Source organism: Vanessa cardui, chromosome Z (genome assembly GCF_905220365.1).
Source record: "Vanessa cardui chromosome Z, ilVanCard2.1, whole genome shotgun sequence".
NCBI classification, from domain to species: domain Eukaryota; kingdom Metazoa; phylum Arthropoda; class Insecta; order Lepidoptera; family Nymphalidae; genus Vanessa; species Vanessa cardui.
The window spans coordinates 13837258-13853083 of record NC_061154.1 but is presented as its reverse complement, the minus strand read 5'-3'; the positions used below and the strand labels follow the sequence as shown (position 1 = coordinate 13853083).

Genomic DNA, 15826 nt, shown 5'->3' with positions numbered 1-15826 from the left:
AGGATTTCGTATATAATACATGGACAATATTATAAACACTGATAATTTCATATATTTCTTATGTGTAAATTAACAAATTATGTAGAATATTTAGTATCAGTATTGCGACCCGACCCGTGCGAGGCCGGGTCGGGTCGCTAGTCACTAATAAGACAGTCATTGTGCACACTATCTTACGTGTGACACACAGCGTATGTCAGATCGTGAGCAGTTCATTCACACGCGCTCGTTTAGGATGTAGTCTATAGATAACGTGCGTTTCGCAACTAGTTTCGCAATTCCGACGCATGCCGCACAATCTATATTAGGCTGATCACCCACACGCGGCCGTGACGTATCTTTACGACTACGTAGCGCGGCTTCGAGCGTCTTAATAATGACATTTATAAGAAATTGTATCGTTTACTGGTTAACCGTCCTGGTTTCGTATGATTTTAAATAATTAGGACTTATTAATGGAGTCATTTCTTATCGTCCTCTCTTAGTATTCAAAGTTTTGCGTCCTGAGGGTTTGAAAAGTTAAGGATTGTAACCGTTTCAAAGAAATTTTCATAAAAATTCATAGAATTTTTGTGTATACATATTTATGTTTCATATCATTTTGTAATTTAAATGTCACACTAACAATATTTCTAGAACAAGCGCACCAAAATCAAAGAAAACCAAGCAATTTCAGTGAAAACGCCTTACTGCCTGTAGACGACCTTCCGATGTTCTGAGGTTTCCTCTCTTTCAAAGAAGACAGCTTGGCGCATATTTCGTCACGCATCTTCAGTGCCGTATGTGATAGAATTACTCCTCCTTCCAGACACCTCACGATATCATCCTTCACCGTCGATCTCGATATTAATAATTAATAATTTAATTAGTACATGAAATTTCAGTATTTCCTACCTAGGTTGCAATCTAAAATCTTGGACATAAACATTCGACCTTCTTGCATGTATTTATAAGTAATTAATAAATAATAAGGTAAAGTAGCCCGCCGGTTAGGGAAAGGAGTTATTTGTCATAGGCTTTAGATATAAATAGTATTTAACCTATCCTTGTGTCAGATAGACGGACCGAGTTTTGAATTAATAATTGGATTATCTGACAGGTTCCGGTTTCAAATATTTTCTCATTTACGCCAAATATTTCATTTATTATATATTCCAAAATATTAAATTATATTTGTATAAAAGAACAGAGAGAGCCGATATGGCCCAGTGGTTAGAGCGCGTACATCTTTACTAATGATTGCGGGTTTAAGCCCAGGCAAACATCTCGTGCTTGGCGGTGAAGAAAAACGCGGCGAGGAATTAAAAAGGCGGAAAGGAAATTCTGCCGCGTGTGAATCCACCAACCTGCATTGGGGCAGCTTGGTAAAATATACTTCCAACCTTCTCCTCAAAGGGAGAAATGGCCTTAGCCCAGCAGTGGGAAATTTAGAGGCTGTTACTATTATAAAAGAACAGAACAAATTTTCTCGATCACAAATTCCATATGACGAAACGTCACGTACTTAAATCGAGTTTAAAGCTTTTTACTGCAATGGTGATCTAGGTCTTTAAAACCGAGGTTATATACCGTAAAACTTAAAATGAATTCACAAATTGTTCCTCATTACAATGTTAGTATTGTTTTAATTATGAACAAATTTAATTGTGATTTCCTTTTAGCATATAAAGGAGGCGATAGCATTGCGTTAAAGCTAAGAGCTAATTAATTACCCGTCAAATCTAGGTTAGAATAACGACAGAGCGAACGCGCCTTTACTGTACTGAAATACACTTTGTTTGTAATAAAACCATCATTAAATTTATAAAGAAAATTATAAGTCGAATGAAATATAAAATGTTATTTACGTAAGAGTTATTTACATTAAGGTTTTCATTACATATAGTTATAACAATTCATACATGTTACTGTACGATCGTGTCAGCGTATAGAGGCGGCAAATTTGAATTAAACTAATTTTGGCGTAATCGAATGAAATATTATAATTTTATTAAAACTCCTATATTCATAGAGTTGAGACAAGATGGATAGCCCTACAAATTTTATTAGGGCAAATATCTAAATTAATAAACACTTCTTTCAAGAATGCTTTTAATAGAACTATAGAATCGCCATTTTAAAAAACATATAAAACGTAAAGCTATATGCTCTATCCGTTTCCGAATTTAGATTGTACCGTTAAGAAACGCATTGTTTTTACCTTCCCAGTATTCCAATATGGCTGACTAGTCTTATATGAATTCAATAATTAATTCCTGTCCCATTCAAGATTTAAATGAAAACATTCCATAAGGAAAAGTGTACGAAAGAATGCTTACCTCGAATTATATAAGAAGCTTAATAAAAAATATATACTTATAATATAAATCCAAGCTCCATTTATAGAATCTAAGAGTGAATTATTTAGTAATTAATTAAACAAGAACTTTTAATCAGACGCAAACATTAAATAAAATTTATTTCGAACGTCAAAATGTAATTTTACAAATAACATAAACTTATTTAGCTTTTGTTATTCATCGGTAAGATATTTGAATATTAATAAACCAATTTTGTACTTATTTTATTACAGACGATATTATTAATATAAGTAAAATGTGAAATAATTAATATAGTTATTATTTACGATAAGGAAATTCAAAACTGTGAGTTACTGACATTGTCATAAAAAATTTAGGGCATTGTACATACAATGTATGCTTACGGATTAAATTAATATGTTTGTACGTTTGTATTGAAGGTTTCGTCTGATCTGTGACGCTGCGCTCACTGGATTGTTTTCCGCGATGAGATAAGATAACTTTAATCCATTAAATACCTCATTCCTCACGATGCGGCCACTATGGAGCTCCTCGATAATCTCTGTGTCGTGTTTTCAGCAAATGAACTAAGAATTTAAGATCTATATATACATATATATTTATATCATGGTCGGCAAACGGGTAGGTAGTTCATCTGATGTTGCAAGTGCAAGAAATAAATATGTTCTTTCCTTGAAGATTCCCGCTGGTGAATTCCAAATCTACAGGTTCTAATAAAATAGAAATTTTTATATGAAATTTGGAATTCTGGAGCGCGATATGTGCGAATAACGCTTTTTTCGTTGTAACAATGAAACTATCGTTCATTGAGCCTTATTTTTCCAATGTATCCTTATATTTTTAATCATTTAATGACAGTCGAATTTCGACCAATAGGCGACTAGTGAGATTGTTTATTACAAATTTCAATATATTTCTCTATTAATCATTTTAATGTCGCATACAAGTAGTAATTACGCGTCCGTCCGCTTGAACTTATTCCTCACTAACGAGGGATTTTGACGCAATATTCACCAAGACCTAAATAGAAATGAGCATTAATTTAATTATTTTTAGTTCATGGATAAGGTCTAAGACGTTCGGTCCCTTTGACGTTTATAATGGATTAGACATCAGTCACAATCAGCACACAGCGATGTTAGCTATTGATGTTTGTACCTGGAATATATACCTAAACTATAGTCAGAGTCAAGTAAATGATTTATTAGTATTGAATCAATGTAACACCCACTCCGTTTCTACTGTCTAACATTTTCATCAACGGATTTCTCGACGGCATCCCGTGTCTGTTGCGAAATAACGGACATAAGTAAGAATTCTATAAATACCTGAGTGACATGACTCAATTTGGGTTCCGCAGACAAGAAACGTGTAACGCTTCTGTCGGCCCGTCATTTTTAATAATTTCCTGAAGACACGGATATCAATATATTTTTTATGAAAATCTTTAAGAATAAATAGAAAATTTTATGTTTTCTTACAAAAATCCTATTCTGAATAAACTCTGTAATTTACAATTAATAATAATATGTTATAACAGGATCAAATATACATGATCGTAAATATTTGTTATCATAATACACATATAGTACCTAAAACATTGACATACTTCGTCCTATAACAGAAACTTATGAATAGCTAAAATAAATGTATAATAGAATTCTGTCTTGATTCTAAAAGGACCTATGTACATTTTTGAATAAAACTTAAGCCACATTTTGAACATCATTATTATCATCATTACATAATTTAAAAAAAAAACAAAGTCTCTTACCGCTGTCTGTTCTTATTTATGCTTATATCTTTAAAACTAAGCATCGGATTTTGATGCGGTGTTTTTAATAGATTGAGTGATTCAAAAGGATAGGTTTTTGTGTACATGGACATTACTGTAACATAGAAACAAGAAAAAATCTGTAGTATGTATTTAGTACGTATTTAGGGTCGCTGGTTAGCCAAATGAATAAAAAAATGGTAAATATATTTGTGCAAACTTCATCCAAACGTATTCCTTCAATATTGCGAAAAAACTTTTTTCAAAAAACAACCAACAACCGTTCATCGCTGTTAATTAACAAAAGTGAGGGCTTTTAATATTAGTCCTTAGAGCTCCAGAGAATTTATCGCAAAGAAATATTATTCGCAACGTCAATCAATTTTTAAACGATACATGAAACTCGTTAAACGTTTACAAAGCAGTGATCAGTTAATCTGGTCAACTAAGCATTACTAAATCCAATAACAGTAGCTGCGAGACCGCGGTGTCTATCGTAATTTGTCATGGTACGTGGCTCGTTAATTGTTAGCGGACCGACGAAAGCAAGTTATCAATAATGATAAGTTAAATTTATTACAAGACAAAGTATACAGTGTAAACTTTTCGGTCCTGATTGTCAACAGATGCTGTTTATTAAAACAATTTCTTTTTCGGGATGCAGCCTAAATGAAAATATGTATATATACACAATATGAGTTTTCAAGTCTATTAATGAATTCTAATTTGTTTACGAATGAGATAAGAAGGTCATCAAACATGGAAGGTCTTTTTGGTCGAGATAGGTTTTCTTTTTTTGACAAATGGACCAACTGATGATGTTATCAACACTACAATACACATAGCTAATGCGCCTTGGGAACTAAGACGCTATGTTGCTTGTGCATTGTGCTAATATCACACTCATAAATTAACTTTTATTTTATTTGCTAAACCATAGGCGGGCTTTCAGATTAAAATTATTGATAAAATTAAAAATAGATCTATACATATTTAAGGAAAAATAGTTTAATTTCATATTTGGTTTAATTGGATTATACAGATGATAAAAAGTGTGAAGTTAATACTTATTGAATTCTATGTAGGAATTATCACATGCATATATAATTTTGTTTAACTAACTAACATGACTTTGTATTAGTTTCTTCTCGGTAGAATATACATTCCCAGCCGTTGGTAGTTTCACTTAATATAGTCGTTAAATGACGATTCAGAAGTGCTTGCAAAAGCCTACTTGAAGTATATTTTTATTTCGATTTTGGTGCCGCAAGCGCAAATTCGAGCTGAGATGGCCCATTGGTTAGAACGCGTGCATCTTAACCGATGGTAGCGGGTTCAAACCCAGGCAAGCACCACTATATATATGTGCTTAATTTGTATTTATAATTCATCTCGAGCTCGGCGGTGAAGGAAAACATCGTGAGGAAACCTGCATATGTCTAATTTCATCGAAATTCTGCCACATGTGCATTCCACCAACCCGCAATCGAATGGCCTGGTGAAATATGTTCCAAGCCCTCTCCTTAATGGAAGAATCGGCCTTATCCCAGCTGTGGGAAATTTACAGGCTATTACTTTACTTTACTTCTTTACTATGCGCAAATTCATTTTTCATAACGCGTATGTAAAGTTAGCAACGCTTAGTAATCGTCGATTAAACCAGAAATACAATTTTATACAGAACAATGAGAGGTCACTGAGTGTTTCGTAATCGAATGAGCAATGTGATTCGCATTAATGCAATTAGTGGCTGAATGATCTTTATTAGATGATTGTTAACACTAATTATTAACTTCCGAACATTTGATTCGTACATCAATGCAGTAGCTTATTCCCAAAGGCTCAACGACTTGACGTTCCAACAAATGACACTTACGTAAATGAAAAACTGAAATAATTCGTGTTTAAGTGTGATAAATAATAAAAAGCATGAAAAAATAAAACAAAAGATACAAGAAACTTTGTCTTTTGTTTTATTAAAACGCTTTGGTGCCAAACGCCTAACCTTTTGTCCACCTGTCTAATATATACCTGAATTATGTATACATTTTTTTCTAAATATTTCGGAAGAATTCAAAACGTTGCCAACGCAGAAATTTCTTTTAAAAAGTGTACATTTTTTTTTCTAATTCCATATCCATTCCATAATCTATGCTAAAAACATATACATTCAAAAATCGATAATAACAATTTACAGGCTCGTAATCCTTCCCTTAGAAACATTAGATTAAATATCTGTAACGCGTTGGCAGCCGTTATTTATAAGATAATGGAATAGCGTAACCCAAAAATTCTTCGCGATGTTTATCAATCATTGCTCATACTCGGAGTAATCCTAAATTGAGAAACTGGGTTATGCACACAATAAAAACACGGTCAGCGCTTGTTTTCCAGTTTGCCTAGTTAATTCCAATCTCCTAGACTTAGTACCTCAGTTCGTTAATCACAATGATGTGCCTTCAGGGGAACCGCAGTCCCTAAGCTTTGAATAAAATACTATTTAAAATAAAGGTCATCGACCCGATAGATTACAGCTCATATAAACGCAACATTATATGCTTTTTTTAATATTTGTATTAATCTTTAAAATATTTTAACAAAATGTGTTTAGCACTTTAATTTTCTCTCTATTACGTCTCAAGATAAAATGCATTTCATAATTCGTACCTCAATTTTCTTTTATATGTGGGTGTTTATAAATGTGTGATCACCGATCCTTTTCACTGCCGTCTTGGTCGTTTAACGAAACAAATCCTGAGATAGACCAATGGAGAGTTATTGTGTTTTTTCTAAAGTAATTCTCAGCTGTCCAGAGTTGGAAAGCCTCCTCAACGTCTAGTAAAGTATTTGCAAACTGCAATATTTCCTTCAAAAACAGTAATAGCCGATATAGACAAGGAGCCGTGGCCGATATCTGTCACGAGATTATTGTTATTCTTCTCATTAACTCGAAATAAAAAAAAAAATCTTAAAGTATTTTGTAAAAAAGCGAATAGGCTTTATATTTAATATTCATATTACTGTACCAATCTATATTATGTTGATAATATTAAATTAGCCGTACTTTTTCTAAATTCGCATGTATGTATACAATATGGTACATGGTATGGTATGCTATGATATGTGCAACATTTTTTACAATTATTGTCTGTCTTTTTAACTTTCACTGGCAAATAGCTGATATAATAAGGAGCATTTTGGCTACTTTTATTGTAGAATTATACCTACATAAAATTTCATTCGAAGGCGCACGAAGTCGCGGTCACAGCTAGTTAACAAAAAACGTCAGCTTGTAAGACAAATTATTATCTTATTAGCTTTTTATGTTGGTTTAGTGTAAAACTAAAAGAATATTATATTAGTGCTTATCGATTCCGCAGAGATGAATACGTACATTTCCTAGCAATTGAACCATCGAATAATAATTCGATAAAACAGCAATCAGGCTAACGCACGCTGGCAGCTACTCGTAACCTCTTACGTTTTACAACAATCTGCTATTTGCAAAATAGATAAACTGATCAAAGGGTTTCATAAAAATTTAAATTTAGATATAACAACAACAACAACAACAACAACAACAACAACAACAACAACAGCCTGTAAATTCCCACTGCTGGGCTAAAGGCCTCTTCTCCCTTTGGGGAGAAGGTTTGGAACATATTCCACCACGCTGTTCCAATGCGGGTTGGTGGAATACACATGTGGCAGAATTTCTTTGAAATTTGTCAAATGCAGGTTTCCTCGCGATGTTTTCCTTCACCGCTGAGCACGAGATGAATTATAAAGAAAAATTAAGCACATGAAACAGCGGTGCTTGCCTGGGTTTGAACCCGCAATCATCGGTTAAGATGCACGTGTTCTAACCACTGGGCTCAATCTCGAATCGAATTAAGATATCCCCTTCTTTATTTATTATTTACATTGAGTCTACTGAAATATTTAATTCAGCCCCTTATTCCACAGACCTATTTGGACAACAATACCCTCGACATGAGGAACAGGGATCATCGGCACCTGGTTCTGCAGATTGCACTAAAATGCGCCGATATATCCAACCCGTGCCGGCCATGGGAGATCAGCAGGAAGTGGAGTCTGAAGGTCTGCGAGGAATTCTTCCGCCAGGGTGACTACGAAAGAAAACTCAACCTACCAGTGACCGCGCTTTGTGATCGCCATACCACTTCGATACCAAAGATTCAGACAGGTAAATGAAACTTTTATTTTGAAATAATATTATTAAATTCAAATTTGTTCTAAATTATATTTGTATCTCTAGCATTTTTGTATTTCATTATTTTTTCTACAATTTATAATTATATACGGCATTTTCTACTCTGAAGCATTTAATATTAAATCAGTATCGATGCGTATTTTGGTCTTAGCTGTTAAGCAATCGATATCTTTAATAGTGTTTGATTATAACGATTTGCTTCCTTTTGTTTGGATCAATTAAAATAACTGACTCCTGTTTTCGTCTTTGTCACGTACTAAAATAATGTAAACATTTCGATATCACAGGCTTTTTCAAGTACGTTGTAACGCCTCTAATCACCGAATGGCATCGTTTCCTGCAAAACGACCTCTCTGCACAAATGCTGGAGAACCTCGCATACAATCAAAGCAAGTGGGAATCATTTGTTGTGCAAGAGATAGCCGAAGAGACTAAGACGGAAATATCTGAAGCGGACATGGTCGATGATGATTTGGAAACATGTTCTGGAACGAATATCTCGGACAGCTCAGAACTTCTGATGCCGTTACGGCGTAGTTCATTAAATCCCATCAAACCGATCGGCTTGAAAGAACAACTGCGCCGCTTCTCCGTGCCACTTAACGTGTTCCAAGATACTCGGTTCAAGATCAAAGAGCGCAGCCGCGAGTCGTTGGTAGAACGTAACAAAGGAATCGCTAGTGCTATGGGTAGTCTGCACTCAATAAATTCGCAAGTAAGCGTACGCTCTCAATTCGAACACACTGATTCAGCTGAGAAGGTTCTTAGCACAGAGAAACTTCTACCCGATTTGTCGATAGCTTCAATCACTACGCCCGTGCAAGCGACTCGGCTTAACACCGTGATCAAAGAAGGGGGAACCTGGAAATTGGTGCGGCAGCAGACATTCCCACCGCTCGAGACTGTCGCTCGAACTCACGCTCTTATCAGTCGCCCAATGTACACGAGCAACGAGGAAGCCATCTATCCATCTCGTAATAAAACTGAAATTGCGCTGACTTTGGAAGAAAGGCTATGCAACTTATTTAAGGGTGCCACTGAGGCTACTAACGTCGGCACAACTGAAGATTCTGATAGCCGACTAAGGGAGAATTTTAAATTAACGGTCAAGCCATCTTCGGGAGCCTCCCGTCGCGATTCTGCTACTGTGGGCAGTCAACTGCGTGACAATTTGTCTGCGGTACAGCTTAGCTCGTCTGAGCAACTGCTTCGTCGTAGGAAATCCATGCCGACCGACGTTATTGCCTACTGTAAGTTACTTAAAATAGTCTCTCATTTTGTTTAAATATAACAGTTTTTATTATTTTTTAATCAAGATATAAGAATATTTGCCATTTGAAATAAGTATATTTTTTTCACCCCAGATCCTTCTCAACCATATTTTTATTTTTAATAGCTCAGATATCGAATTTACTTCAACTTATGTCTTGAATGATGCAATTATTTATTTCACAGCACCAAAAGAGAAAAAGATGCGTGAAATTATACCTCAGTTGCTGCGCCGCACGCTTTCAAGCAAGGATTGCTGGTCTCGCCGCCGCGGGTCCGCTCCGGCCCCGGTGGCGCCCTCCGAGCTGCGGGGCCTGGCATCGCTGGGAGCCTTGCGCCACAGCGTTAACGGAGGCAGGCGGAAGCCGGGCCCCATCGGCACTTGCCAGCAGTGGCTCGCTAAAGCCACGTACAGCGTCCAGGAACGCACCATGCAACATCTGCCACGCAGGGCCTCTTTGCCCGTTGAGGTGATTACAGGTGCTAAGTCGATGTTTTTTTTTAGCTTTGCATGATATACTGTCTTAAGCGGGCTGCTGTTTAACGCTTTTACCTCTGTCGGCGCCTTTAATTCCTTTTAAGGAGCCTTCGTTTCCTACGAACCCAATATGAAGTAAAAAAAAATTACATCATTAAAACCTATGAATGTAAAGACCAAAATAATATCTACTATAACTTAGCTTTTGTCGCATTAGCATGCATATACATATTTACTATTGTTAAGGCACCTTACCATCGAAGATATATTAATAATTTAAGCTTCTGTTATTCCTTTCAGGTATTTAATACCTCTGAGCAGACAAAAACCAATGAAAAGAAGTAAATACATAAATCGCGCCAGCATTGTGTACGCGGTTAATGTTTCACGGAATCGACAAAATTCTCTCGGAAATATATCATTAAGAAGAGACATGACATGAAGATTTAACAGTTACAGCAGCGGTGCCCTCTAGCGAGCACTTGTACTGGCGCCCCTCGCGTGGTCTTCGTTGGCGCCCTCTCACGACAGTACACTGTACCGTTGGAGCGGCCCGCCAGCGTCCACGAGCGCTAGTGCTGCCATCTCAATGGTTGTAGAGCTGGACTTGCAACCCGTGACGTCACACGATCGTGCAGAACTTGTATTTCCTTAAGATTTTTTCAAAGTTTTAGTACAAATTGTTTTCTATGAACAACGATGATTTTTTTTTTGTGTGTTGTTAAGTATTTATTAATTTAGTATCTCTTTCTTGACTAACTTAGTTTTAGTTCGTTTACCTTGTTCGAGTTGGCTGAAGGCCGCGAAAACGTCGCTGACGGACCCGACCCGGCATTCAAAGCGAATGCCAAATTTTGAAAACAAGGAGTAGAGTCTCATAATCAATAACTTTTAGTATTTGAAAGTTATATAGTCATAGTTTTAAGCACTTCTGTTTAAGATCTTATATGAGCGCCCTTTTGGCGTTCGCGTATGAAGTATATTTATTACTATTCGTGTTATATTACTAAATTCAGTATTACCAGTTTTAAAAATTGAATCATTCTAGAAAAAAAATCATACTGACAATTAACAATTTATCGACTTACCCGCGCTGTTGCAGCTATATCGGCTTCCATAATAAAAAAAAACACTGTCGTCGTATCTGAAGTTTAAAACCAATAAAATTGTGAACTGGGGTCATATTCATTAAAAAGGAAAATATCACTCGATATTTAAATGTATTTAAAGACTCGCGTCGGTATTCAATGTATTAAATATTTATGAGTAGTAATAGAAAACGTATGTGTCACACAGTATATGAATAGTTAGCAATCAGCATCGATTATCTATAGGACTATATTTCCTCTGAGTAGAGCATTTTGTTATGAAGGAGAGACGAGCTTGATTTAGGATAACAAAATTTTCTTGCTTAGCGGAATTGAAAACGAACTGTTTTCGAAATGTTCGAAAGTTAAATGGGGAGAGAGAACGGACTGCTGCCTTGCTCAGTGGAAATTATATTTATATTATATATCAATATTTAATTAGTCGTAGTTACATGATTATCGTTAAAAGTTTATCCAATCACAAAAATATTATAAAAAAAAATCCAAAAAAAAAATACAATGTTATTGATGTCAGTCGTCGTCTATTTATTCATATATGTTTTAAAAAATAAGAGATCCCTAGACTCCATGAAGGTTTTACAATAGGCTTAAAATAGTTATCTAAATATAAATTCCTTGCAAATCGGAACGTAACCATAAAATTTCAAACAAACCGACGTCTAGTCTTATGTTGCATTCTTTATTCAAATATGTATTTTAACGCTTTGTTAACAAAAGGCGTAAGTGTCAATCTTTAACTAATACATATAAGGTCTTATAAAATTGGCGGTAGTCTTGAAATTGCGCGCTTCGTTAAAATTTTAGGGAAACTGTCAAAGTATTCGCCTCGATCACGAACGGTGTCACGTGACAAATGACATACGATGCGCATGACATCTGTCAATTCGGACGCGCCAATACTGTAAGAGATTTTCACTGTAGTTGTAATATTGTATAAGATTAGTTTAAATATAACAGTATTTACGAAGTGACATGACATGTTAGGTAATAAGTACACTAGTAGTCTAATATAGTCTAAGTACGATCACCCTCACTCAGTTACAGATCTTCGTCCTTCTTTTAATATAATTTAGCACAATTGTAAGTTAAGTTTTTTCTACTAGATTTAAGTGTTGATTAATATATTATATATTATATTGTTTCATTATAATATGACGTCAAATTTGTTGAATTTCAATCGAAGTTCGATTTATTTTAAAACATTTAGGTATTATAAAAATGTTGACGCCGTTAAATGGATTTGATATAATTGTTGTGTTGCAAGCATAAATATAATCATTTGTTAATTATGTATCTGTGGTAACGAGTAATTGACTCGTTCGAATTTGGTTCCGATTTATTACGTAGAAAATATAATTTAATTCAAAGATAACTTAATGATAGAAAATGCTCAATACTAAGTTTATTTTATAGTTTTACTAATTAATTTCGAGTATGACACTAATTTAGGTATATTCATAAATAAATTAGGAACGTATATGATTTATATATAAAATGAATCGTATAATTTTATTACCGTTATGAAGTATAACAACGAAAATATTTTAATTAATTCTGCGTAAAATATGTACACGCAATATTTATTTAGAATAAAAGATTTCATTACTCCTTTATTCTTAAAAATATTATTTAAAGTTAAGATATTCTCAAACAGGCCGCATTATTCAAATATCATATAACTCTATAAATGTTTGTAGGTACGCTCAAAATATAATAATTATTAAGAAAGATAAACCGTTTAAAGTATTTCATGAGGTTTTAAAAGTCAGGCACTAATTGATGTTGCTTAAATATATAAAAAAAAAGTAGTTGACCAATTCGACGTTCGTTCACAAGCTCTATGACCCCAGTGTAAAATCTATAGTTATGTGTTTATTGGTGTTGTAGTAGATATTATGCGTCATTACTAAGTATTGTATCTTATTATAAAAAGACCCGATTTTAAAAGTCACTGTTAATTTGAAATTGTGTTAGATTATTTCATAATAACTAACTTTTTATCGTCTGTAAATATTGTTTTTAATGTTACTTCAAAATTAACAAAAGATTTGATGAAATATAGATATCAACCGATACAAGTATTTTCTATGTCGCAGTGAAAGGTTACAAGAAAATACACTATTCTATTATAATATGGCCCATTTGGAACTGAGACGTTTTTTCCATCTAGCAAATTCGGTTTAGCAGCACACCTTCATACTAAAATCGGGTCCAGAATTCATGTAACTATTTTAATGTGTAGAAACAGATTTAAAATTACATGTAATCGTTATATTAGATTGAATGTTGAACTGTAATATCTCATTGTTTTAATAGACCGCTTGGAGTATATAATCCAAACTTTGGAATATCTTCACTCTTCGAAAACATAACTTGTTTGATCGAATCCACATTATAAAGAACCATCTAGATACTTTACGTTACAAAACAATAAAAATTAATACCAAATACTTCACAAAAACTATTATAACACCTATTTCTATAACAGAAATTTTCAAACTAAACGTTGAAATCGTTAAGAACTGTAGCGACAGCAAAACATTCTCAGAAGACTGTCCATATATTTTTAAGACATTTTGACCAGACTTTACAGAATTTGAAAAGTTGGTACAGTCGTCGAGATATTTACACAGTTTATTTTTGTAATAATGAATTGTCATATATCGCTAAGAGAAAATTGTGCGATTTTGCTGTCGCTACAACAGTTAACTCTTAAAGCTGTCTGATATTTTGAACCTGTATAAATATTATTTCATGATCATCAGACGTTTGTTAAAAAATGATCCAGGTACTCGAATAGACTGATTACAAAATTAACAAAGTATTAATAATATAACGTGCTATGAGGAAAATATTATATGGCTTTACTTGTATTTGTTGTTTAGGAGGTGATTAATTAAGTAACGTTGCGTCCTCTTCTTTCAAATATCGATGAATGATGTAAGAAAGAGAAAATATGTTTCCCTAATCACCTTCTAAATATTTTTTTATAAGTAAGATGCTAATTTTAAAAATCACACTGAGGCAATAATTATTTTTCCAAATACGAAGACTCACAGGATGCATCGTTTTCGGGAATTTTTTCTAACAGACGTTTAATGATCGTGAAACTATATAACATACTTTTATGTCCTCCGAATTAATTATATTTTTTCTTAAACTTACGATAGTTTCTTTAATATATTTCTTGTCAAAGCTATTGTTTTAAGTTTCTCGAGCCTTATAAAACGTTTCAAATGTGTTCTAATTGTCAAATGAAGTATGTACATTTTATTTCGCTTATTTAGGTAAATATATTCTAGCATATCATTTTAACATTTTGTGTAGATGTTAAATGGGCACAAATACGGTGGTATTTTCAGTTCACTCGAGGTGCACAAATTTTTGAGAGGCAATTCTAATTTAATTTTTACTTAAGTTATTTTTAAGTTTTATTTCTCAAGTACAATTGTTCGCGCTGGTAGCATAGGTTAATTGATAAACTTTGTACATCTCTTTCTAAGTGTGTCTTGTTATAGTAACGACTAAGATGGAACGGTGTGCAGTTTTACGTAAGTTATCGATCTAGGGTAAGGTATGTCTAATTGGACACAGGTTAGGCGTTTGGTAGGATTTATTATGTATATCGTAACCGTGAGACGACGCCTCGTGTTACGGCAACGGGCGAGAACACGTCGTGATTGCGTTGCTTTTGATAATAAATGTTTTATTTTTCTTTTATTTTCGTTTTATTTATTTCATTGATTTCAATTTTTCTAAATTTCTTTAACTTTCCAGGACCATCTGAGACACAGGCGTACCTTTATATTATATACTATTACGAATTTAAATTTTACTAACAGCATTTTATCTATTTATAATATTTGGTAAAGATGTATTACGATCGACTTATAATGTTTTACATTCGAAGACTGCTATTAATTTGATATACTATTGGAGTAGACCTGTGTTGTTAGGTATGTTTAATCTTTATCAATGTACACAACTATGTAGTATCTTAGTAGTAATATTAATGTGTACCTTCTTGATATACCCACTTATATAATATTTTCGACAATCGGTGTATTTTCCGTGTCTTACCTTTCTTGAATGTGAATAAAATTATTTCCCCAATATCGTTGTTTCATTTTTTTTTCCTTTTCTGACATTGAGCGCAAAACATTCTGCCAATGTCACGTGTTGAACAGATACTTGTTTCACGTATGTTTTTCTAATCGCTGAATAAACTGTCTATTATTAATTATACATGATTGACGGTTAGAATGAAAAAAACAGATAATTATCTCAAGCGGCTCTAGCGTTTGCACGATATCAATGAAAGTACAATGTACATACATAGTTGGAATAGAACAAATTTATTTTAACTTTAAAACTATGACTGACTAGTGACCCGGCCCGGCTTCGTTCGAGTGAATTTAAAAGAAAACGATATTTAAATATTACGTTTCCACCATAACACTAGTGAATAATGTAGCTTAATAGTGATTTTTTTTTAATTATCAAATATCTATCAAATATCAAATACTATCTATCTAGTACGCTATTTGTTAATACATCAAATCGCTTTCATTATCATTATTGGTGTATTAAGAATAATATTCCTTACCGAGATTTTGTATTGGCTTTTTATGTTTTAGTTGT

General features: G+C 33.8%; 1 protein-coding gene across 2 annotated transcripts in view; it reads left to right on the top strand.

Moving 5' to 3' along the window:
• Positions 1 to 14903, top strand: part of LOC124543045 — a 172739-nt gene extending 157836 nt beyond the window's left edge. Inside the window, exons 8-11 of one of the 2 annotated variants that reach the window (XM_047121060.1) lie at positions 8062 to 8302; positions 8617 to 9579; positions 9785 to 10068; positions 10377 to 14903. In XM_047121060.1, coding sequence (XP_046977016.1) covers positions 8062 to 8302; positions 8617 to 9579; positions 9785 to 10068; positions 10377 to 10421 — 1533 coding nt within the window. In that variant the 3' untranslated portion in view covers positions 10422 to 14903. Of the gene's footprint in view, positions 1 to 8061; positions 8303 to 8616; positions 9580 to 9784; positions 10079 to 10376 lie in introns of both variants that reach the window. The other variant, XM_047121061.1, reaches the window with a different exon arrangement.
• The last annotated feature ends 923 nt before the right edge of the window (positions 14904 to 15826 follow it).